At 47.6% G+C, this 26,449-nt stretch overlaps 1 protein-coding gene across 2 annotated transcripts in view; it reads right to left on the reverse strand.

The window, feature by feature from the left end:
* Positions 1 to 3,437: 3,437 nt before the first annotated feature.
* The window catches only part of GLI2 (GLI family zinc finger 2), a 325,860-nt gene continuing 302,848 nt past the window's right edge, over positions 3,438 to 26,449 (reverse strand). For both annotated transcript variants that reach the window (XM_019522605.1, XM_019522604.1), the window contains 6 exons: positions 25,971 to 26,102; positions 20,771 to 20,920; positions 17,757 to 17,921; positions 13,071 to 13,352; positions 10,351 to 10,687; positions 3,438 to 8,383 (listed from right to left, as the gene is read on the reverse strand). In XM_019522605.1, coding sequence (XP_019378150.1) covers positions 6,027 to 8,383; positions 10,351 to 10,687; positions 13,071 to 13,352; positions 17,757 to 17,921; positions 20,771 to 20,920; positions 25,971 to 26,102 — 3,423 coding nt within the window. In that variant the 3' untranslated portion in view covers positions 3,438 to 6,026. The remainder of the gene's footprint in view (positions 8,384 to 10,350; positions 10,688 to 13,070; positions 13,353 to 17,756; positions 17,922 to 20,770; positions 20,921 to 25,970; positions 26,103 to 26,449) is intronic.

A 26,449-nucleotide genomic window follows, 5' to 3' on the forward strand; every position in this document is an offset into this window, starting at 1 on the left:
GCTGGCTATCACCAGCACCCAATGTCTCTGAGGAAGGTGGAAACCGCCCCCCTCGTGTTGCAACAGGAGAGGAAAAAAACATCCCTTCTTGGCCCCATGTGGCAACCAGCAAAGCCCAGGAGCTTGAGGAAAACCATTGCACACCCCACATGCTGCTGTGCAAGTTGGGGCCAGCAAATACAACTCCATGCATCACACCTCCTAACTGGACAGCCAGAACTGCCCTTTCCGTATCCCCTCCGCAAACGTAGCTCAGCTGCTTTCACCTTCTTGCATAACCAAGCTGGTTGTGGAGCTCTGCTTCAGTCTCCCACTGCTGAGCATTGTCTTCTCCAATCTCCACTCGCAGTTTTTCTCATTCTCTCCCACCGATGTGTGTGTTGAGGCAACTTTTGTAGCAGTAAAGTGTTCAGAGACGCTGTAGGATGCATAGATTTTTTTTGCAAAAATCTAGTTGGTCTAATAAAAGATATCACTTCTACCATGAGTCTTGAATGCTTTTAGATAAGACACACAAAATTCTTCTACTTAGATGATAAGTTTTTGGGGGCAGGTGGTTAGGTTTTTGGGGGCAGGTGCTCTCTGTTTCACTGTGCTCCTATGGTGCATAAACCCATAAGGTTCTGGTTCCTGATTGAGGCACTCCTAGGCGTGATCACAGTACAAATCAATGAAAAGTGATATGGGAAGCTGTGCAATGATTTGAAAAACCAACCCAAGCCTGCAGACCTGTGAGACTGGATCTCCTTCTAGAAAGAAGCTGTCAATCAGCAATAAGCAAAAGTCTTTTTCAGAAACCACTCATAAGTAGGACCAAGTTTGCAGCAAGCATGCACCGGTGCAACTCGGCAACACCCTTAAAAGTTAGCAGCAGTCGGGCAGCTCAGGCCCTGAAAATCTAGGCCGTGGGACTGCCTGATGAGCCGCAGATATGGTGCAATTGGTGGAGGTTACAGTAGCCACAAACCCCTTCAGCATATGTAAAAGCTTCGCTTTGGGTTTTTTAAATGTTATTTTTATAGCAAACATATTTAAAGTAGCTGCTTAAAGTTTTATGTGAAACATAAATCATGTGGGAGAAATAAATACATTGGCTACAACACAGGTTGTTTTGTAGCTTCTACATTTCTTAAGAGTTAGGTCATTTTACTTACAAGTTAAATAGCTGTCTGCAAGAGGCCTTGCTTGGCCATAAATTGTCCTTCCAATAATATAAAACATGCCATTTATTTATAACCTGTATGCTCTTCCAAGTAGATCCAACTGCCCGTAAAGCACCAGAGCTCCTATGTCATCTCGGCTGAGACCATTGCAATAAAGAGGCTGCTGGAATGACTCTGTACTCAGTAAATGTGCAATGAGATCCAGCAACAGTAGCTTTGATAGGCTTTTTCTCCCTACCTCCATGGACAACAATAAATATGAGTGCAAATTCAAAGGGCTGTGATGGCCTTATGTTGAGTAGGATCTTATTTCTTGCTCAGCGCCGTGGATTTCCAAATGCAATAATGCATTCCTCACCTGAAGATTATATTTGTCATGGAGGTGACTGATTCAAATGAATGATAGTTAAAAAGTATGAAGCTCCCACATTTATTATTTAGTATTTACTCAAAAGCGCCTGATGCCAGTTTTGCCCAAACACATGGCTCTAAATGGACCTCTGTTGTCGCAAAAGGATTATCACTTTCTGTGTCTCCAGTTCTGGACAAGCGGCTTTTTGAGCAACACAGACACCCACTGTACTACGTATTCCAGGATGCTCAAGCAATAAAAATGTGCAAGTTACTCCGATGGGCATCAGGGAAGCGCTAGCTCCAGTTCAGAGCAATGCAAAATTTCTAATACGAGCAGAGATGGGGCCTGATTAAACCCTGCCTCCAAAGTCCCCCAGATTTGATGGAAGTTTACATCTGGATTAGGACCTCAGCTGGGCAACTTGAACCCACCTCTAAGTGTTAAATAAATAGGAAAGCCATGTGAGCTAGGCACCTTTGAGGAGACTGGCCGTAGCCCCTGTCTTGAAGGCCATTGAAGTCAATGGAAAAACTCCCTAAAGAAGAGATCAGGCCCTAAAGTGGAAAGAAAAAACAACAGTTATCAAAGTCTAAACAAATTCCCCTTCCTTAATGAGAAAAGACACCTTTTAATGTGACTTTGGTCATTCTGGATTAGTAGACAGTAGCGTGAGAGACACCCGCTGGGATTTTAGGGCTAGTAGGACTGGCAATAGGTCAATCCGCCCTTCGTCTTTTGGATACTTGTTCAAATCCATCCCACACTGACTAGGTCTGGACAAAATACACTAAAACTCAGAAGGCCCTTTAGCCTTTGGCTGCAGTTATATCAGTTGTGCCTAAGGGGAAATGTAAAGGTTTCTCAAGGTTGGGGAAACAGCAATCCATGGCCGTTTTCATCTCAGAGGCCGGAGAACAGCGTGATAACTTGGCACAGTCGTTTCATAGCCAGGAAGGATTTATTGCAATGCAGTCTTCTCTCACAGCTCCCTTTTGGAACGAGAGGACACTAAGGTCTTCCTGCTTGCTTACGGCTTGCTCTGGCAGCTGTTGAAACCAAAGGAGTTTGTCCTGGAGTTAGACCACTTGAGTCGCCTTTGCTCGCATTTCTGGTGCATTTTACAGAACATCAGTTGAGTTTATTGCTGCCTAACATCTTCACTGCAACCCGAACCTTAAAACACCTGCGTAAAAGGTGATCAATGGCTCCACTTGCACTAGAGAGTCCCTCTAAAGCTCTAGCTCTTACTCACATGACCCTGCCACCGTGTGATCAAGACAAAAGCAGCCGTCAAGAGGACGAGCCTGTTCGCATTGAAATCTGGAGAGTCTTTCTGTTCCCTTCAATGGGCATCAGGCCAGGGCTGAATTTGACCTGGGTGGATGCATCCTCTGCTCAGGATATCAGAGAGGAAGCTGACATTTTGGCTGCCTACTCACCACATCAAAAGGCATCCATGTACTCTCAAGCCCACCATTAAATCACTCCCCCGCCATGTTTCATCCCACCTGTGCTACAGCACTGCTACTTCCTGTCTCTCCTTGCACCTTAACAGGTATTTGTCCAGTTTCCCAACAAGCCCCTTCATGCTACATGTAGATCCTAGAAAGGCACCACACTGCCCTCCAAAGTCATATCAGTTGTGCCTAACTATATCCTTCTTTCAACTCACCTGTACCACGACGCCTATAAAACCAGTTGGTAATGGATAGGCAACTGGTGTGTAGGGAGTGCTGTTTTGCACGCTGATCACAACACACTCACTTGTGCTCCGTGAATGGTTGCATCCACTGGTGGGTGCTCATGGCGTACTTAGCCTGCACGTTCCTCAAAGCAGAGACCATCGTTTTGTTACACCTAGCACCAGGAGGTCCACTTTCTTGGTGACACCCCAGCACCCCCAACAATGACAGACAAAGTTATGAAAAAAAATTACTTTTTAATGTACAAAAGGCTTATATACAGGTTCAGCATGTTACCTCTGGTTCTTATGATGTAGAAAACAGCTAAAAATGTTCTGGAGATATAAATCTGACAGAACAATTCACCTATGGTACTCTTAGTAATGATGTCTTCTATACATAATATATACAGTGCTGGAACAGTTATCATAATACTATTTTAGTAAATGAAGGAAGACCACCACTGAAAAGCCAGAGAAATCTCAAAGTCATTGGAGATTTGGTTTTGCTTTTAGGTTTGATCTTTTCTTGCTGTACAAACTGGGGCTCGCTAACAATCACTGCTGCGTCCATCGGCCAAATAAATCAAACAGTCGATGGAGATGCAAAGACCCGATCCATCTCAGCACAAGGGATGGGGATGCCTGAAACTTCCTCCAAGTGCCCAGTACAGCACACCGAGTCCTAAAATGCACCGCAAACGCAAGGGTGAGGACAAGGTCAGTAACAGCCAGAGAATACGTGCAGTGAACAAAACCACAACCCTTTTAAAGTCCTCTTTCAAGCAGACGTGAGTCACTCCATCTCTCCCGCTTGATCTTGCTTTCCTAGCACACCCTGAGCTCTCACGGAAGTCAAGGACAGTTAAAGACGTGGAAGGGATCCAGGAGAAGGTTCATAAGAGTTAGGCAGGCCCTGACTGCAATATACTTCCTTTCCCTGACCGGTCCCTTATGCCACAAGTCGTCCCACTGAAGTGAACAGGACTACACGTGGGGCCCGATGATCGGAGCCTGGTTGAATGGTTCATGCGAACTCCAGTTCTGCACAGCGTTCTGGTGCGTTCGCCGTTACAAAGTTGGACTACAAATAACAGCTTTTGTGCGAGAGCCCCAGGTTGGGCTACTATCAGCACAGTTCATTTGGCACCGATTTGGGCAAAAGCAGAGCACTGGAAGGTACTGGCTGTGTCTATTTAAAGCATCCAGTAGGTGCTGTGGTCTGCAGATGGCACTGAGCCACGCTGAGTAAAATAGCTTTAAAAGAACAGAGAGGAAAACAGAGTCCTGCCAATGAGAACCAGGCCCATTTGGTCTGACTTTAAAAAGCTCATTACACTGGATGTTTGCAATCAGGAAGGGATTTCACATCTGCACCCTTCTGTTAGATGTACTTAGCACCGTCAAAGTAAATGGACTTTAGTACTACAGTATTCAGAAGGGAAGACACTTCTGTTTAAGACAGCGTATTTCAGGGAGGTCTTTTGTTCATGCATCTACCCTTTTGTCTAGTGACTGTAATAAATAATGCATTAAGGAGTCTTTCTTCTGACAGCAACGGGAGCTGGATCAGGCCCTAAAATAAAAGAAACTCAGAAAACTCGTACTTGGCGGGGGATTCTCTTAAGAGTTATATTCCTTCCACCCACCCAAGAGAAAAATTTCAGGCGGATTTTCACTCCGAGATCTGATCTCCTGCCCCAAGTTTCAAACACTTAATTGAACTAACTAGATCATGACATGGTCCCCCTGCCATAATTTCAGCATCTGATCCATCGGGACGAGGAAAAAGAAATGGAGCTAAGCCGCGGTGAAGTCTCATTCTTAAATTATAACTCCCTGATTAAAAAGAATTGCTTAAGGTCCCAGCTGAAGCGTACTACTCCATTGAAGTTGCTGGTCATAGCGTGTAAAGTTAAGCATGTGCATAAATCTTTGTAGGATCACAGCCCTCTGGCCATTAGAGAGGTTTTGGGATGGATGCCGTCTGCTGCCTTCTGCACACGATACAACCGACGTTGTAAACACATTTGATAAAAGCGAGCATTAATCTTTTATGTTTCTCATTCAACGTGTCTTTCAGGTTTTGCTGTTGTTGGTTGTTTTTTTTTTTCTTCTTCAGAAACACTGCTATGCTTTTTAAATGTACATTTATCCTATTTTATATATGCTTCCGGCAATGCGCTATATTTGATTTTAATGGAGATGCCTTGACTACTGAACACTAAAACATAGTAAGGCACTTTTCTGAGAAGCTGTTTGGAATCGATGCTTTCTACGGCGCTGCAAGGTACAAAGGTATTTATGGTACAAAACAATACTGCTGGGAGTGGACTTATTTGGAGACATAACTAAATGCTAATCTCATCAGAGCAGAGTACACAGTATGGCTTTTATTCAGATCAAAACCACATCCCCTCCATCTGTTTCTGGAGTGGGTTGAAAAATGTTATTTTTGCAAACGTAACTAAAGGAAAATGAAGGGGGTGCTATTTACAGGGGGGGGGAAGGAGTTACTTTTTTTCTCCATTTTTATGCAGTATTCTAGCTTGGCGGTAGCGCTGCTCAGTGCTCCTCAAACCAAGCCGAAACAATAACACTAGCGGTGCACTCTTTCGGCGCTAAATTGCCTTTATATAGTTTACATAAGTCTGTACAAGAGACGTCTTCTTTATTACGTGGAATCCCTTTAACGTATTTAATACTTGCCAAAAAACCAAAAAAAAAAAATTCTACTCTATCGAAACCGATTATTTTAAAAAGCACATTCATAAATTCTGCTTCACAGAGGGTCCCTTGGATACTATTAAACACTTGTGCTTGATCATTAAGACATCATGTTCAGAAATTTACTCTCTTCCGCCAGGGTGGTTAACATGGAGCTCATGTCGCCTATTGCCATATTGCTTATTCCCGCTGGGATGGACGGCAGCGTCAGAGAGTTTCGTGGAGTCGTTAGACGAGAGGAGTTCTGGGAGAGGTTCTGCAGAATGCTAGGGCTCAGGGTTCCTGACATCAGGCTCGAGTGGTCTCCATCATCCATGATGGCATCAAAATCTATCTGGGGAGGCTCCAGACCTTGCGAGTCCACCGTGCTGGACACCTGATTAGCTCCGGGAGAAGGCATAGCAGCCGGCTTGCTGCTCATGGCACACTGCTGCTGTCGGACTCGGCAGTCCGCGACAGAGTTATCGAAGTTACCGTTTTGCTCGTACATGTGGATCTGACCGTAATAGTACATCAAATTGGTCTCCCTTGCGCCGCCTGCACATTGCAGAGGCTGCGTCGGCATCATGTCGCTGGTTCTTTTTGGAGTGGTTTCCTGGCCGGGGCTCATGTCGTTAGGAGGGTGGGCAGTCCTCATGTAGCCTAGCTGCTGCATGGTGCGCAGTCCTCGATGTCTGTTTGCTGGACTCGGTTCAGGCGGCGGGTGAGGCTGTACCATCCCGGGAGTGTAGGCCTGTCCGGTTGAACCCATCATGCTCTGTTGGGGCTCAAAGTTTGGCTGGTTTGAGGTCATTAAAGAAGCGGGCTGATGGAACACCTCCTGACTCATGGCAAAGTTCAGGTGATTTGTCTGAGATGAATAGCTCTGCTGATTTTGTTCATGCATGACCTGATTCAGCATCACGCGTTCACCGTTACTGTTGAGCATTAAGGAGGGATCAGTCGCCATGTCCATTTGCTGAGGATGAATGTGGGGTCCAGGCTTCACTGCCATGTTGCTACAAGAAGGAGAAAGTTGGTTTGGATCTCCACCGATTGCATTTGGGCTCAACATTTGATGAGGCTGGTTATACCCTGGGTGTGGGCTCAAATCCGGGTTCATGTTCATGCCGGGATTGATTTGCTGTTGCCTCATCTGCATGCAATTTAGCCTTTGCCCATCTAGGCTCACATTTCTTTGCAAGAAGTTTTGCTGGGTTACATTCATGCCACTCTGACTCATCTGCATTTGCTGCTGGTTGAAGTTTTGATACTGGCCAAAGTTCTGCTTCTGTTGGACAACGGCTAAGTTGCCTTGGGAAAACGGTTGCTTTGCTTGGTTAGACATAACATCAACCGTTCCCGAGCTAACCTCATTCCACTGGACGGGCATATTGTTTTTACTCATGTTTGAGGACACGTCAAAGCTCAGTTGGCAATCTGCCATCATCGGACCCAAATGGCTCAGGCCTGCATCAGCTACAGCCATCCTGCGTTGGCCGGGCAAGCTCTGGGGTTGTAGTTTGCCATTGCCTTGGAAGTTTTGCATCTCATTACCGTACCCCATGGAAGTGCTTTCCACAGCTGTCCCATTGTTCTGAGATTTGATATATTGCACTACATCATCTGGCAGCATAATGTCATCCTCTCCAACGGGGCCATCTGTCTCGCCAGACATTGCTTCCATGGCAATATTTTCACTAATGCTTAGAGGTCGAGGCGAATAGACGTGCCTGGGAAGGTTCCCATCGGCGCGCATGTAGCTCTGAAGGCCGAAATTCCTTCTGTCCACAGGATGTGGAGGGGGGAGAGGATTCATGCTGTTGGTGCTGTTGAAGCGATGGACTCTGGGGAGGGACGGCAGTTCTGCAACCGGCCTTCTGACAGGATCGCTCGCACGTCTCGTGGTGTTGCCCGGGACCTCGTGAGGAAAAGCCGTGGCGGCCGTGTACCCGTAAGTGCTGCCATCGCTGCAGCGCCTCGGCCCAGGAGGGAGGCGAAACGAAGGCAAACCTGGCTCCGGCCCATCAAGAAGAGAGATCTTATTCTTCAGGGTCATTCTTTCCATGTTGGGCAGAGGAGTGGGAGGAGGGCCGCCGGTGGCAGCCGCGTACTTGGCTTTCAGCCTGTACTGCTGAGCCGGTGTGAGGTTGAGCAGGCCTGGCATCCCGCTACACTGGCTGACCTCACTCGATCTGCGCGAGGCATCGGTGGAAATCGGGTCGTAGGAGTCGGCGGAGCTGGTGTTGTTGGGGCGATTCCCGAGCTGCGACGCTTCGCTGGAGCGGCGGCTGGAGAAGTAAGGGGATATCCCCGATGACCGGCGGCTGACCGTGTAGGCGGAGCTGATGGTGCTCGTGGCGCTGTCTCGCCGTTCGTTTAATTGATTCAGTGTCGTAACCTCATTGACGGACAGCTCCATTATTCTGGGATTCGGCAGGGTAGTAGAGGAGCCACCATTGTTTTCAAGTAAGGAGCCTGGAGGAGAGCGGTGAGGGGGAAAACCGGGTTAGTTAGCTGCTTGGTGCATAAACACTGCTGCCTACGTGCTACCAATGAGCGACTGGAGACCGATGGAAATTTTACTAACTGACAATGAAGGCAGAGCTTCCTCTGCAGCTTTGCTCCTGTGAGAGCACCAGGCAAGGAGCACCGGGGAGAAGAGGACACTGAGATGTGCCCCCGAAGCTGAGCCACTACTGCATGGTCCTTTGCAGCGTTTGTTACTACATCCACCGAGGAACACACAAGACATAAGAACTGCCATTTCCTGGGTCAGACCACAGGTCCATCTTGCCCAGTATCCTGTGTCACACCATGGCAGAGAGAGGATGCTGAAAGGGAGAGTGACTGGGTATGACCAGGACTTGGGGTAGAGGTGACATCTTTCCGTAAGAAAAATGTTTGCAAAAAAAATTCTTAAAAATATTCAAATTTCAAATACATTGCCAAAATCTAGTTGGTTTAATAGAAGATATCACCTCTACCACAAGTCCTGATTCCTTTTGCTTCTGGACCAATACAGCTACAACCTGGATATGACCAGGACTTTTTTCTACGGTTCCTCTTTCAATTGCAGCTTCCAGCATTTGAAGTCTAGTATCCCTAACTCCCATGCTCAATAGCTACTGATGCCCCTTTCCTCCCAGGATGTACCCAGTCCCTTTTTGAATCTGGTTAAACTGTCAGCTTTCACGACATCTGGTGGCAATGAGAGCCACACTCATTGGCAACACATAGGGGGTGCACGCGGATGCACCCCCTGAGATTGCCCATGCACCCCTTGGAAATGGTAGCCCCAAAACTGGAAGTGTCAGTGGAAGTGCACTTCCAGCTTTGCTGCTGGTGATCGGCTGCTGGTGACCACCCCCAGTCGACAATCAGCCGCTGGGGAGCCCCCGCCCCGGTCAGTGATTTGGTGCCCGCCCCAGCCTCGGGAGGCACCAGTCGCCCATGTCCACACTGCAATTAAATGCTGTGTAAAAAACAACTTCCGTTTGTTAGTTTTCATGGCCCTCTATGAAACAATGAAACTATCCTTATGGGCTTATGACAGGCAGAATATAGGGTGTGGGATCCGTGGGATCCCGTCTCAGTCATCTGGTCACTTGCTGGAATCGCCATTGAAAAGCTAGAGGCAGAGGACTGTGTGCTCAAAGTAAAAAAATGGGAGCACCCTTTGTGCGTGCTGGTCCTTTTTGTATGCACAGCTGGAGGGACACAACAGGAGCATAATGCTGCCCTTGTCAGGAGTTCCCCCCTGGCATCAAACTAGCATAGGGAGTTTTCTGCCATCACCATGACACAATATAAACCAGTTACTTCCCTGTAATGGGACAGGCATTATTGTGGCGGGGCACTAACAGGGCCCTCATCAGGCTTGATTTTCCCTGTGGCAGGTTATGGGGAGCTTTTGGGGTTTCGGGTATTGTACCTTGTGGCTGTGTGTGAGGGGTTTCAGTGGTGGCCTGCAAACACAGGGGACTGGACTTGATGTCCCAGGAGGCCCCTTCCAGTCCTATATCCCTATGCAAGGGCATGCCAACAAACAAAGCAGAAGAGAGATGTAGCTGCTTTACCGCTGTGCTCAAGCAACCCCCAAAAATCCTATAAAAAAACCATGGGGAATTCCCACTGCTTGCACAAATCAAAGCAACCCTAAGGGAGGATGTGTGCAAACTAGCCCTGGGTAAACCAAGGAACAAGCACATTTGCCCCACTTTTCCATAACCATTCTTGTGCACCATGGTATATGTCCAAGTTTACACCTGAGTTTGCATCTTGCAAGATGGCTCATTAATCAGAGAGGGAAATAATTCTCCGACAGGGCAGGGTAATTCTCCTACAGGACGTAATTCTCCTATGGGGGCAGATGTTTTGCTGAGAGACAGGAGGCATGGCCTGATGAATTCAAAGAGGGGCAAGGATATAGGCCCATGGCTTACCGTTTCCTGATATGGGAGGCAGCTTGGTGTTTCTGGCTTGTGGAGCTGGGGTCACCCATGAGCAGGAGTCCTTAACTGTCTTGAGTTTCTCTTTCTTGAGCTGTTCGAGCCGTTGCATCGTTGTCATGTGTTTCCGCAGCTGAAGGCTGACCGTCGAATTACCAGATGAGACTGTTGAGTCCACAACAGGAGCGTTGTCATCCAGCGCAGTCAGATCTCCCAGACTTCCCCCACTGTGCATATTCATTTCTACTCCACTGTCATTGTTGTTGGTGCTGCCAAGCGGTGATGGTTCACTGCTGCACGACGACTGGCCACCAGGACTGGACTGACACATCTTGGAAAGGAGAAGTAATAGAGGGTCTGAGTTTTGCTGTTGGAAACCCGGCTTTTTTTAACATGCAGGGTGCTAGACCCTTGAGACCAAGGTTTCTTACCCAACAACGTGATTTGATACAGGCCAGGGAAGCGTGGTGCACAACCCACCCCCTTTCTAAGACACTGCCCCACTGATTACCCCACTGATGTGTCTCAACTCTGCCCTGCAGACAAGAAACATCTCCAGGTAAGAGGAAAATGCTGTTCCCCTACCCAATGTTGGCACTAACCGTTGGCCTTTCAGCAGCACATTCTTGACAGCTCGTTTAAAGTAAAGTGAATGAACAAAATTGCATTAATTTCACAAGACCACCCCACAGATTTAAAAAAAAAAAATCACTGGTGTCTTGCACCAGAGGGAGACACCAAAAAACACTGCTGCTCCATGAACATAAGTTGGTTATACTGAGCAATTTATCTGCACCAAACACTCGAAGTGAACTTGCTTGGAGGCAGCATGCTTCACTGCTAGGCAGGACGCCTGGGTTCCCAATTCCTAGTTCTTGTTCCAGAGGGTAGGAGAAACTGGGAGTGTTTGGAAGCAACATGTTTAGGTTGGTAGGGAGAGTGGGCAGGAAGAGTACCGTAATTTGCTCAGAAACCCCCCAATGGAGCAGAGCTGAACTAGTCCAGGACCCTTTGATCAGAAACTTACTGTACAATACACAGGTTCAAACCAATTCTGGAAGCAATGAAGCCAGAGAAACCCCAGGGGAACTCCAAAAGATGCCTAGCCCTCCACCAAATGGTCTCCTATTATTTGCCCACAACTCTACCCCCTCTTGGCACTTCTGTCTACTCTTTCATAGTCCACTTAGCTAGACCCATGGCCCAGAATACATCACAGTATTAAACAGAGTTTTTAAGAGAAAGGATTTCAGTGCTCACCTTAGTACCGACTGTCCTTAGGAAGGTACAGTAAAGAAAGGGAAGTGGGAACAAAGAACAAGTGGTTAGAACAAAGGCAACATTAACAGAAAGGATCGAGTTAGTGAAAGAGGGGAGCCAGGAAGGACACGATTCAAGGAGATTAGCAGCATCCTGTTCCCCAATATAACCCCCCCGCACCTCCCCCAATCCCAGCATTTCAGAAGCTTAATTTAATAGACCTGAATCCAAATCTCACTGAAGAGAGAAGGGGGATTTCTATAGATCTCAGTGGATCCAATGCTGGGTCAGGCAGAAAGACCCTAGAGTCACCAAAACAAGCGATGTGTTTCAAGCTGACTATTCCAGGACTTGTAGGACTTGAATGAACAAAGGCAGTGTTGCTGCCCAGGGGCTGGCGTGCAATCCAAGCAAAGGCAATAGGGCTAGCAGGGTGTAGCAGATGCAAAGATCTGGTCCGGTGTGCCTAATTGCAAGCGGGCTGCACAGGGTGCAGCTATGGGAAGAACGCGGCACACACAACGGTAAATCGCCTTCCGGAAAATGTGGGGGGAAAGTATTCTCACATGTTCATGTCAAAATATTTTTTCTTGGGACGAGGCTGCTCTCGCATTGAGTTTTTCCACCAAATATAGAAGCTTGTGAAGGTAAAAATCTATCCTGCTAGCCAGAAAAACTGCCTGCTGGGCTGTGAAAATAGTCCATTCCTTCTTGGGCTAAACTCACATGTTACTGCAGTTTGGCCCAGCAGCATTTAGCCCTCTGATGCCTCACTCTGGTGGCACTGACATTTTAGCTGGCTCAACTTCAAGACAATATATATTTTGGAGGCTCCAATGCTTGCAAAGTTGTCTTGACTCACGGAAAAGAAAAAAAAGGAGATTGGACAAACTCTTCAGCAGGTGAAAACCACCTCAACCATTCATCACCCCTGATTTTACCCTGAGCTGATGCAGGAAGCCAAAATGTTGTCCTTTTGGCTGCTACAGGAAGGAGAAATACTGGAAGGCAAAAGGGTGGCAGGGTGTCACGATGGATTTCCTTCACCTACCGCGGCGCGCACAGATATAGGCACAAGTACTGAAATGGCCCATACCTGGCTTGGAATGGAAATAAGACTACTGTCTAATTTAAACAATCTTGTGGGGCAAAAATAATGGTCCTGCAATGACACAGTAATTACAATTTCACCCCTGCGGCATGGCCGTAGGACGACATTTCAGGATGGCGCGTCATCCTATTCTGATACAACGGCCGTACCACGGCATGACCTCCCTAACACAACACGCCCCAGAGACTTGTGGCAGCTTTGAGGCTTTGAAGGTTTGGGATTATTTGGACAGTTTTGGGTACCTGACAAATACACAGGGTGGGGGCAGGAAAAGTCATTAGCTTTCCATTTTTTTGAGGAATTGTGGGCCACGCTTTCGCTTTTAAGCGATCACTTCTCTTACCACAGAATTCTCCGTCTTTATCGTCTTGACTTGCAAGCAGTCCTCCATGCCCCTGGCGGTACCGTTGGCTTCAGAGCCGTCTTCTGAGATCTTGCTGCTCTGCTTGGCACTGGCTTCGTTATCGCCGTTTTCCTTGAGCGGCGGGGGCCTTGGGTGAACGTCATTGCGTTGCTTCTTCGTGACGTGGGCATCGGGCCCGTGGACAGTTTTAACGTGTTTCCTGAGGGAACTGGGGTCTGTGTACCTCTTTGTGCACCCTGGGATCTTGCAGACATAGGGTTTCTGTTAAGACAACAAATGTGATGTTACGGTTAAAGAAAGCTGAAACAATCTGGGTGTTTTACAGGCAAAAATATGTCATGTTCCCACGGAAGACAATGGGGATGGGTGGTGGTGGGAAAGCGCGGATCATCTACCCCCTATGGCTTTGCAAAACAGCTATGGCAGAGATTCATACACGGTGATCCGTGGACTGCTGGCAGTCCAAAGAGACCGGGCTAGTCACTTGGGGCTGGCTCTCCTCCTTGTTTTCTGCTGCTAAATTAAAAAGGCAGCTAAAAAATTCATGAAATACTTTCCGAATATTACTTTTCCATGTAGGTATTTGCTCTGGTGGCCACAGGAATGTTTCCTGATTATGGATGGAAGGGCAGGTGGCTTGGACCAATGGGAACAGCAGGATGTGACCACAAAGGCTTGTCTCGATTAAGATGAGGTCTACACCCTGCGAGAAAAGGCTGGAGCCCTCCTGGATCTATGACAATTCATAGCAACCGAGCCAAACGGGATTCTGCCTATCTAATCTCCTGTACATCTCCAGCACCTGTCACCCTGAAATCTGTTATCATGCAAAACAAATCACAGGCATGCCGTGCTTTTTAAGATGATAGCACTGCGCTCCTGAAATCATGAATCATTGATTGCTGCAGCAGAACAAAGATGAGGCCAGGCTTTTGGAAAGAGAAGGGAGGAAAGCGCTACCTTTCTTTCAAACTCTTATTTATCCAGTTTCCAGTTCCAAAGTCAATTAGCACCAAGGGTGTTAGGGCTGCTGCTTTCAAAGGTCTGAATTCATCACAAGCACCATCTCAGCTTCACAACTGCTCTAAGTATTTTTCCACTGAGACATTGTAATGGATCCATGAAAAGGAACAAACACTACATGCTTTTCAAAGGTTAACCAAAAATGGTCATTTCTATTCCTTTGCATGTCTGCTTACCAGTTTGGCCAAAGAGCAGCAGTGATCGATATGGGGACGTGTATTTATATTTATTTTTGCAGAAAACTATCATCATCGTATGCACAAGAGTAACTCTGCTGCAAGTTTCCTGACTGGTTTGAGGCAAGTCCCTTTAATTAATTAATCTTTAGAATACCCCTCTGAGGTAGAGACTGCTACTCCCATTTTATAAGTGAATAAGCAGAGATGCAAAGAATTAAATTAAGGGTAGCTCACACTCAGATGCTTGGATGAGCCACTATAGAAGTAGTATGACTATTATTAATACCTCCATTCGAGTAAAGGGAGTAGAGCCTAGTATGTGAATAGTCCAGTCTGATATTTTATAAATGTGACTAACTCACAGAAATCTTGCCAATATTGCCAGGCGGACAGGAAATTCTACTCGCTTGATGAGGTGGATCCATTTCATCATAAATTAAATCTTACTGATGGCTGAATAACGCATAATGGTGGTTTTGCTGGGATGCTTATGAATGTGTTAAGTGTTAATCAGAAAGAGGCATCATGTAGTTGGGAGTCTTCTGCCAGTTCATACTTCTCTAATGCTTTCTCCCTAGCCTTTTTCAAGCACCTGCGAAGCTCCCTCTCTGTAGGCTGGCAGAATTGCAATGCTCCTCAGAAAGGCTGTGACCCTGGATTTCAATAATTCAACCACATTTCACTTGAGTATGGAAGGGGGTCCCTTGGAGACTTTGGCCCACAGCAGACTTGTGCCACCTTGAACTCATTGGTGAGTCGGTGGGTGTGCGACTGAGCAGGTAATCAAATTAAAGAACCATTTGGAGGAACCTCACAACACTCAGACATCTCCCAGCCTTGGGAAATCAGTAATGGGCCACTGGCTGTGACATCCTGAGGGCATATCGAAGGGCCTACTGAAAATGTAAGGCTAGACAGGGCATGGGCATGACATCTATTCATGCAAGGGCAGGGTAGAGCCTGAGCTCTGTACCGACATAATGAAGAAGGTCATTAGGGACATAGTGCAGCTCCTACTGCTTGGTAAAAACTGGGCCCACAGAAACAAAATTTGCTTTTGTCCAACCTTAAAAGGCTACTGAAATACTGCAGAGGGGACAGGACAGAGCGACCACCATGATTTGTGGGCTGGAGAAGATGTCTTATAGCAAGGCACAAACAGCTCCATCTGTTTAGCTTCTCAAAACAAAAATGAAGAGATGACTAAGGTCATGGGAGGTATTACACTTATGCCGGGAGAAAAACCTTTCTCCTGGCCTGAAAAGAGAGTGGAAAGCCTTTCCAGGGATTTCTTGCAGAAGAGAACTGGCTCTTCTGTAGGAAAGTCAGATCTGTTTTTAAGAGGAAAATCTCCCTTGTCATGCATTAACCTGAATAGCCGTATACTTTTCTAGGGTGTTGAGGACAACCAGTATCCCACAGTCCTCTACTCTCCCTCCCTCCCTTGAGGGATGGGGGAGGGAAAGCACAGGAAGCCCAGTGGGGATCCTCCTGTGAAAAAGTTCCCCTGCCAGGGGTGACTGGTGCCTCCTGAGTCTGGGTGGGCACAATTGTGGGCAGGCCCAGAGGCAGGCCAAAACCCCCATATCCACTCCTATACTTCTGTGCCATGACTTAGTGCCCTCCCCCCCCAAATGTCGCTGGCCCATGCGGCAAAAAAACTACCCCATCCTAAGCAGTGCCAAGTCGGGGGCCAATATCTGGGGGGGCACATACCCCCCAATTCCCCCTCTACCAGTCACCTGTGCCCTCTTCCCCTGCCAGTCACCCATACTGGGAACCCTCCAAGAGCCCCAGAAGGGCTGCCAGGAGGAGGAATGTCCCCCAGGCTCCCCCCATCATGCATTCATTTGGGTTGACTCAAGGGAGTGCGGGGGGCTGGAGGCAGCTGTGCCATGGTTTCCATCACAGGACAATGCCCCACTCACCATCCCCTCTAGTGCCTCCTGGCTGGAGAGCTGCCCCTGTGTAGCCCTCCAGCCAGGGCACTGGAATGAACGTGTGTCCTAGCTCCCAGGTTATTTTTCTAACAGTAATAATTTCACAGAAATAGTTACCGCTAGAAATGAACTCCTGTCCACGGCCTAAGTGACAATGCACAAGTACCTTCATAGGGAGGCAACACCAGGAATGAAAGGGCTCGATGATCTAGTGGAAGAAGGCATAATAAAACTCAGAGTCTGGTCACTGTAGCCAGACCAATTCAAATGCATCCAATCTTTTATCCGTGAGGGTGATTTAGCACCGGAGAATGGACAGTCGGCTTCTGCAGAAGGTATGCACACCTCATCCTTCCATGAGACATGAGTGACTGGGCTCAATACAGGGTTAACGGTGAAATTTTATGGTCTGTGGTATACAACAGGTCAGACTAGAGGATCTAATGGTTTCCTCTGGTCTTAACATCTGCACATCTGTATTCCAAGTCACTCAGCCTTGGGGCAAACCAGAGCGGCAAGAAAGTAACTCTAAATCCCTCACTGGCATCAACTGGCTCACTGATGAGATTAAGATCTGTCTTCAGTAGTTGGAGTCCAACCCAGACACATTCAAAGGATGCCTGGATCTACACTGTGCCTCCTTCCCTGACCCAAGTAGCTCAGAGAAGCAGCCAAGATTTTAGGTATTTACAACAACTATTACATCTGCAAAGCTTTTTGGAGTTTGGTTATCCTTAACTCGTGTTATGCAGGAGGCAAAAATACTCCTAGCAACCCCTACCTAGACACGGTATCACTTTAAAATGCTGTCAACCTTTGCAATCATGTTCCATTCTCCAGTGGTTCATATTTAACTGTTACAAATTAGGCTACATACTAAATTCTTCATGGTCGCAAATGCTATTAGAATTTGGAGCGCTGTTTTTTCTTCCCGTCGTCAGCTAATTAGTGGTAATATAAATTTAAATCCTCAGCCTTAGCCGGTTGCAGCAGACCATCACATGCGTAACAATAAAGGCAATTTCCTGCATTCCCCAACTACTAATAGCGGGTCTTAATTAAGCAGGGTTAACAAAGCATTGCATTGCGCTTTATCATCGTACATCAAGTGCCGGAGGTAGTATTATTTCCAAAGTGTCAGGATGCTGGGTAGGAATTATACCACCACAAGTCTAGGCTGCAGCATTGTTAAAAAAAGGGAAGAAAGAAAAAGAAAACATGTATAAGTGTAGGAACCTGCTTGCCCTGTTGAAAAGTATATGATTTTGGAAAGCACCAGCTTTAATTTCAAAAGCCAATTAGAAAGTTTGCAGATGTCCACATCTGTTTATGGTTTCAAACATGGCTTTCATAACAATAGAGCTAATGTGGTCTGGCTTGCCAGCAAAATAAATGCTGTTAAAAAAAAGCAAAGAACACCTTTTGTGATGGCAGATTTCTTTCTACATGAGTCCAGCGTGTCGTGTATATTGTCAGTGAAATGAAAAAGATAATAATGGCGTGTGCAGTGTGCATAGGTTTACCTCATTGGAGTGCGTCCTGTTCTGGTGCTTAGCTCTGTCTGAAGCATTGGAAAAGGCTTTATTGCAACCCTCGTGTTCACAGACATAGGGCTTTTCTCCAGTGTGAGATCTCAGGTGTGTCTTTAAGTTCTCCAGCCGGGAATAGGCCTTGGAGCAACCCTCAAACTAAAAGAAAAACAGAATAGGAGTGATTAATCAACAGGGAGAAGGGAGGGTCTTTCCTTTCTCATCGGTTTCTTATTCCTCCTCCCCTTCCAGGGGGGGTGTTTGACAAAAGAGCGCTCACGTTACTGAGGGCGACCTGGCTGTCCCCGAGTAGACCAGGATTTTCAAGAGGCGGTAGTGATAGTAGGTGCCTTTGCTTTCTGGATGCCTGACCTGATATGAGTTGAAAAGGACCCGATTTTCAAGCAAGGCTGAATGCCTGGAGATTAGACCCCACCACAGTGCTCATAAATGGAGACCCCCAAAATCACGAGGTAGTTTTGAAAATCTTGACCAAGGCCTTCTCGCTCCGCTGACTTCAGCATTTCAGAGACAAACCCATCTTTCAAAAGAGAAATGGAGATACAGCAAGCTTTGAAGTGACCCTAATTATGCTTCAGTTCCACTTTTTCCTGAAGGCACTGAACATGGGTGGCTGGATATTACCAGCTAAAAAACCAAGAACTTTAATCTTGGAGAGAGATGGATTCTTGCGTGACAGAAGCCCAGGAGCCTTCCTCCTGGAAAAAAAAGCAGTTCAGATATAAAACGATGGCAGACCTCAGTGCTGGCTGGGTGAGGACCTTCTCTCTGTATTCAGCCAAGCAACCAAAATGACCGAGAGAAGACTGGATGCTGCCCATAGCTTTTCCAAGCAGCAATGACTCCAAAGTGCCAGTGCATTCGAAAACATGACATTTCCAAAAATGGGCGCTTCAAGCAAGACCTTTAGAGTGACGTCTTCAAATGTGCCTTTGGAGTCGAGGCAATGAGAGTGCTGACAATCCCATACAGCTATCCTTATTCAAGCACTTTCAGAGGGCTCCTGGATTTCGAAGCTGCCAGTCATTCCCAATCCAGCAGACTGCTCATCTGAATCGAATCACTTCCATCAGTGCCCACCGATGGACACCGGAGCCACTTGAGGCTGCTGTTTAGGAAGGTCTTTGCCACTGAAAAGGGATATAATGACAGATCGTTAAGGTGTCTCTAGAGAACGATGAATCTAGAGGCATGAGTCTGATCCTCGCTGCTGGCTTGCATGGAAAGCCACATCCAGTCAATCCCGTTGTAAATGTCTGCGGGCTGGGAAATAAAAATCAAAAAGTCCTGTGAGCTGGGGAAAGCCATGACGGCCACATGGGGTGCGGGCCACATCACTCCTGTGCGTGCCGTTGCCTACAAACACTGGCTTCTCTTATCCATACTGGCACAATGGACTACATAAATTTAGGAGACATCTTTGGCCAGTAAAAAAAAAAAAATCTTCTTTCTCTAAAAGCAAAATTTATTCTACTTTATAATTCAGAACCATTTGGGGAAAAGGAGACAACACTTGTAGCACTCATCAGACTGATCCTGAAGAAATATGGCTTTGGTATTTTATCCGTTATGGGAAAGAGCTACAGTAATGGTCATTGTGTTGGTCACTGGTGTAGGCTGTGGTACTTGAAACCATTCCCATAGGATGCTGTAGTCTGGTTCAGGGAAGGTTGGGATTTTTAACTTTATGATGCATAAACGTCGGATGAAAGGCAACCACTACATTTGCACAGGCAAGTCTTACTAGGTTGTCATATTGCACCCGTCACATCCTCTCTGGTCAGCTTCCTCTAGCACACGGGGTTCATTCAGCGTATGGTGACTTTGAATAAAAGGAACACAATTCCCTCTCACCCCATGCACGTGGCAAGCACTGAAAAATATTGCTCCATTCACTGGAAAACACTGGTAACTAAGCATGCGGTCATGCACAGGAGCACCCTAGCAATCCCAGGCATTGTCACAACACTGCAGCGAGTGGGGGATGGCCGACACCCATGTTTTGCTTTCAGATAAGTGTCTGCAGGTGCTCATGCTGGTTGTTCCCAGACTGAAGTGGTGATTTGCCTATGCAAAGGTGAGATCACCTGGAGAAAGGGGCCTGACCCCCCCGATCCATTCGCTGCAGCTTGAGGATTTACGCATGTCCCCATCACTGTGCCTGTCTCTTTGTTTAAAATAAATTGCATTGGGAGAAATCACTGCTCAGCTGAGTAAAGTCCCCTCTACATCTTTCCAGGTATTGCACAATTAGCTGTCGTGCTCCCTAGGGCTCGGGGGTGCAGAAACTCCTGAAGTGGGAGGAATCGCTCTGAAGCAATCCTCTGGCCCGGAAAGCTTCCTGCACCCAGGGTGGGGGAATCACCCCTGCATGTGTAGAGGGGTCATTGCTTAGACAAGCAATGCCGCACTGGAGAAGGACCTCAGCACTGCAGGCAGTGAGGAGTCAGGCTATTTGCAACACCTTACGAGAGTCTGGTAATCATTGAAGTAAAAACAGTCATTAATAAAAACACCAAACAAGAGTAGGCGCAGAATCCCACCCGAAATCCCCTGGCACTCTGACATCCAGCCATTTGCTTGGGGTCACTCAGGCAATTACGTACTCACTGTACATTCATTCAACCTGCCTACCTGTTTCTCCAACTGTTCAGCCCATAGGGCTGTATTAAAAGCGTTACTGAGGTCCAAGTATAGTATGCCCATGGCATTCCCTCCATCCACTACCTACCTTCTGCAGACAGCAGGTCCTGGTGTCACTACAAACCTCCGTGGCAGGACAGACCACGCAAGTTCCCGGCCCTAAGCACTGGACAACCCTTCCTTGCTGTTAGCTTTAATGCCCCAAGACGGCTCGTGAGGAACGTGCCACGTGGTGGGGACTGTTCCTGCAGAGACCTGTGGTGGCAACCACTGCCTCATTTCAGACATGCATTCAAATGGCCACCACCACCCACCGCCCGCCAACCCGCCCCGACGTGGCTCACCGTGCACTTGTGGGGTTTCTCCCCTGTGTGACGTCGCATGTGCACCACCAACATGTACTGAGCCTTGAACGGCTTCTGCTCCCGGGTGCAGTCCTGCCAGCGGCAAACAAACTCCTTCTTCTCTCCGTGGATGTGATCATTATTGATGTGCTAGCAGGAGAGGGGAAAGCAGGGCATTATTAGAGCAGCCAACACCAACAGAGCACATGGTGTTTGAAAGCAGGGAAGGAAAACCATCGCTGTGTCAGTCGATGGGGCTGTTGTGACACACACAATATGCACTCCTTCAGAGCTGCAAGGACAACCGTGTTCTTGGGCTGGCCCTTTACTGCAGCTTAGGAATCTGGCCCAAACGCTGATCTACCAGACCAAAATATAGTGCAATAATAAAGAAGGATGCGACTAGGACAGTTTACTGAAGCATGAAGGCTGCATTTACTCTGTTGAAAGTGCAGCAGATGCACTAGGCCAGGTCCCCAGCTTCTGTAAACCAAATTTGGCCTATACATGGTAAAAGCCCCCCTCTTGAGACCACTGAGAGGCCTCAAGGCAACACATTAACCCCCATTCTTGTTTCTGGGGCCTTTTGTGGAGGATAGGGGGCATTTAGGAGCACAACTATACAACATGTAGTCCATGATTGCTAGGCTGTAGTCCAGGATGCCTCTCAACAGGTGCCCACTGGCTTCAGAAGAGAGCAGGTGTCCAATTAGAAATGACACTCACCAAATAGAAAGTGTTCTTCCATTTGTATATGCTCCTTTTTTTAACTAAGATATATTAAAAAAAAGTCTTGGAGCAGCTGGGCTGGGACATATCAGAGCCATGCAGGGCAAAGGGGAATTCAGGGTAGACTTGGAAGGAAGGGGTAAGAACTTGCAGAAAAAAATGACTGGTCTTTAGTTGGAGATGACTAACATGCAACTTCTTGCAGGCTCCCACCTGGCCATCCACGGGCTGGCCAAGCCACCTACCAACACATCACAACCTACCAGTACGAAAAGAGACCAGTGGTGCAGAGGATTTTTTTTTTTATCATTGTTTACCCAGGATCAGATCCATTGGTGTACAAACACACCAAGAGGCAGTGAAAGGCTTGCTAAGACCTACCTGACACTACGGACAGGGGGGGGGAAAGTGGACCCTTTTACTTCCTTTTGCCGACATGACACAGCTCATGCAATTTGATATAAATTAGTGGTCAGGAGTGGCTCTCCATATCTGCCTACACCCTGGGGACGAGCAACCAGCACGCTTTGTGCCCGCATGGAGCGTACCTGATCTTGCCCCAGATGCTCATGTCCCTGTAGTTTAGCTAAATTAAAACCGCTGAGACATGTCACCCTGCAATGCGCTGACTCCATGAGTCCTTCAGAGTTTAGCATGCTATATTTGTTCAAAAAGAAAAAAAAACCCCCAACAACAGGGTGGTTTTGTTCCACTTTGCTAATACTGGGACTATTTCAGCAGATTATGCTCTTTAATATCTGGGCTGTTAAACACATAAACCCCCCCCCCCCCATGACATTTCTTTGCCCTTTATGCAGTGTTAAGACACAGCTGGGTCCATCTCTATTTAAATGCCCTCTCCCAACCATGTGATCTATAATAGCTTGGTCACTGTTACACTTTTTAAAAGGGATTTTGCCGGTCATTGATCCACTGATGGAGGCGGGTATCGCTCCATTGCAATCAATAGAGGATCTGGTCCCATTGCTCCTGACTCTCAGACTAATGGCAAAACTCGAGAATTCCCCAACCCTAATTAAAACCTAAATAAAAATGCTGCCAAATGCTGGGCCCCCATCACAGCCCTGCAACAATCCTGGCCCTCATGGGCCGTGGAACAGGGCAGGCCACCCGGGCCATGGCTTGACCAATTTTGAGCACATTAATTCAGCTATCTATGCAGTTAAAACAAGAGCTATACAGTTTTAACCGGAATGACAATTGCACATTTGTGGGTTATATAAGTTAACGTGCTCAAAGTTGGCCGGGCCATGGCCCGGGTGGCCCAGCCTGTTCCACGGCTCGTGCTGACCCCCAGCCATCTCCCGTTTTCAGAAGGACCCGGTTTCTACTTCTGGAGTGGACTGAACTCAGATTCCAGCTCCAAATCCCTGAATGCTGCAAGTTTAAAAACACTGGCAAAAGGTAGGAGGAAAAAAAAAAAAAAAGACTGATTCAGGCCAGATTGTATTCCAGCTCTAAAGCATCCACCTGCCGTCAAAAGCTGAACTGCGGGCAGGAAATAACTGCAGCTCTCAAGTATGTGCTAAGGAAAGCTGCACAGCCCCTATTACTGCTAATTACTCAGTACCATAAAATCCTCTGGCCCCCGCTGAAAACTCAGCAGCAGCGTGGAGTTTGGATCCTAGCTGGTGCAAGGCTGGAGTCAGGTTATACGGGCACGGCGAGGGAAATAAAGCAGTTTGCGGAATAACTCACTGGCTGTGTTGTTCTGCATGTAACTTTGTCTCTCTCTGAATGGGATCTCACTGCCCAAACTGATGCCCACCTTCACTCGGCTGTTTTCAGGAGACCTAAACTGACAAGCGAGCCTAAAATAAAAATGCTCTGGACTTGGGATCTTCCAGTACACAGGGTTTTTTCCAGCATCGAGGTCAGGCCTGCAGACTGCAACTCTGAGTGCTACTGAGGTGGTGGCTTTAATTGCTTGTGGACGATGTTACGCGCTTGTTAAAACCGAGTAGCAGGCCTACTCCGTCTCAGCCTGGCATGGTGTGCGTAGATCAACCTGGAGATCAACCTCTGGGTGTTGTTCCTATCGGCGCAGAGCTAAAAGTGTGGTTGTCTGAACCGTCACAGCCTGCCTGGTGTACTGCGGAGGAAATGTGGATTGTGGGACAATATGGAGAGGATGCCGGGCACCTTCTTTTCACTATAGATTCACCTCTACGTGTGGCCGCAGCATATCCTGGATGGCTGGAGGCCTGCCTGCTCCTCCTCTCACTCTCCAAACCCAGAAATAAGCCTGGGTCATCCCAGGGGCCACTCTCAAGAGTGACTTGAGAGGGAGGCCACCAGAGCACATCCAGGTTTGGAAAACACTCAGGAGCATCCAGGCTGGAAAACACCACTGCCATGATGGAGACACACAAGCGTGAACCCTTTACCCCAGCACTTCAGTGCTTTTGACACCGCCACCACGGGCTCAGTGTGAATGTGGCTTGCGCTCAAGGTCAGCACCTGAAGGGGCAGGGATAAGGGTGAAGACAAGCTGCATTCAAAGGATTGAAGCCAGCTGCATATGGGATTCGGAGCTCAGAAATCGAAGATTCGCAGCTTCCCGGAGGTGAACACTTGCAGGTTGTTTCCAAAAGACTTCAGGTGCGTGGGGCAGAAAGCTGCTTGCAAAAACTGTGAGAAGAGCCAGGTGCATCATGGCAGGATGAGCTGGCGGCTGGGGAGCAGGCACGGAGGATCCACACCTGAAGGGCACGGGACAGCTTTGGGCTGGGCTTAAGGCGCTAATAGACAGGGACTGAGCAGAGCGGTGACAGGGCCAGGGGCTCGCAGCCCTGGAGGGGCAAGAGCAGAGCCTGGTACAGGCGACCCCAGAGCCACGGGACGGGGAGAGATTGAAGACGATCTAGAGGCTGAGGCCAAGAGCCCCAGAGAGGGCCAACAGCAGACCCGGGGCCAAGAGAGCCAGAGCACAAGCTGGGAAAGGAGTTGCAATCTAGGATAGATGGAAACCAGGCTGGGGTGGGAGCCCAGACCTGCTGCACGCCAGCAGAACAGACGTGAAAAACAGGCCTCTCAGCTGGAGTCAGTTTGTGAATCTGACCTTGGTGGGACTGGCATTTCAGTCGGTTGGACTGCCCCTCTTTACGTGCCTTTGAGGTGTTGCTTGGGGCGTCTCTCAAATGAAAAGTGACAAATGTCTACAGCCAGGATGAACAGAGGTCTCTGATAATATACGGGCTCACCAGTTGTTCTGGTATCTTCCTCAACCTCTTCTACTTCCACCAGCACTTTGGTGTATTGCACGTGCAAACTCACCCTTGTGCACCTAGGCATGATCATCTGTGTGCACAAACATACGGTCTTCAGGGCACAGTGGGAAACCTGCTGTCTGTCTGACCTTCACTCCCGTGCATATTCTAGGCATCAAAATCTGCAGCTTCTTGAACGGTTGCTAATGATCACATCACAGTAGCCTCAGGTTTTAAAACCTTCAAAAATAAGGACGGTGCATATTTCTTCAAATATCTGCCTTTTGGTGTGGGATGTTTTTTTTGCAGGGGGTGGGAACTGGAAATAAATTGTGCTGGACTACAGGGATCTGCCTTGTACTTTGCTCTGGGGACAGCTACAGAGGGTTTGTTTGTTTTTTGAGGGGGGGGGAGGGGGTTTACAGCTAAGAAAGGAAAAAAAACCCATTATTGCTTGATCAATGCAGAAACACGCTTTCCTGGTCAGCACGGGCCACTGTGGATCAGTTATTATTGAGCAATGCTGTGCTTTATGGAGTGTACAAGAGCTTACAAAAATAAAAAGCATTATCTATACATAGCTGCCACCTTAAACACATCTCCCGCATTTAACACTCAGAATTATTTCCACTGCAAGCAAATGCAAGACACTTTCTACTAAATCACTCATCCCTAACCTGTAACGAAGGTAGGGGTTCTAGAGGGGTAACTCTTTGTTTTTGACTTAAGGACAGCAAATGCCAAATCTTAATTTAGACCGCACGCTCTTTGGGGGCTTGGATTATGCTTGCACTATGTGTGTGCACATAATGCTTAGCTGGGTGAGGCCTGATGCTCGACTGGTGGCCTCCAGGGGACAGATCCCACAGTAATTAATGACCAAATAAATAACAAAAATCAATAGCAGTCTGAGTAACTGTGAAAATCTCTGTGTTCATCAAACAGATCCTTTTCAAAGGAGGCGGCGGCCCCCAGAATTGAAGCCAGCTCTGTGTGTGTGTGTGTGTGTGTGTGTGTGCACATGTGCATGTGTGTGCACGTGCATGTGCGCCCTTCCCCGCAGATAAACCCTACAAGGGAACGTGACCTGATTTGGCAGTGTTTAGGCTGCGTACTTCTGATTTGCGCCTGGAGTGGCTCCCAGAGCGAGCTCTGGCTGTGCGGCAGCTTGCGATAAAAAGCGAGGACAAATGCACAGCAACCCAAATTTATCGCCGGGGTTTCTTCCCAACATTACTCACATGGACGAGCTGCTCCTGAGTGTCATATTCCTTTGTGCATCCTTCCCAGTGACAGTTTGTCTCATAAATAACTTCGGGCTCCTGTTTACATTCATCCTTATCCAGATCTTCTTTCAGGTCTGTCAGATGCTCCTGTAACACAGCAAAGAGTACGGGATGAGCTTACTTCAGCTGAACTCCTCGGGTCCTGGCAGAGCGCAGAGCAGGAATTAGTGACTGTCATGGAAAGAACAACTGCTTAGAGCGACGTAATGTTCTTGATTACCCTTAAATAACGAGCTAAACAGAGTCCACACAGTGCTGCCCACAGTTTGGGGGGTTCATTTAAAGAAGCAGTCAGATGCCTGGGGCTTTCTGGTTTCAGCCATAAAGTAGGGAGAAGAATTGGCTGGTAAAGAAGAAATCTGTTTTGTGCAGAAACCCACGGTTTGGAATTTACTTTGTTCTGAGTTGGGGTGGGTGGGGGGGTCATCACATTT

The sequence above is a fragment of the Gavialis gangeticus genome, unplaced genomic scaffold (genome assembly GCF_001723915.1).
Source record: "Gavialis gangeticus isolate Ggan-Ray unplaced genomic scaffold, GavGan_comp1, whole genome shotgun sequence".
Lineage (NCBI taxonomy): Eukaryota > Metazoa > Chordata > Crocodylia > Gavialidae > Gavialis > Gavialis gangeticus.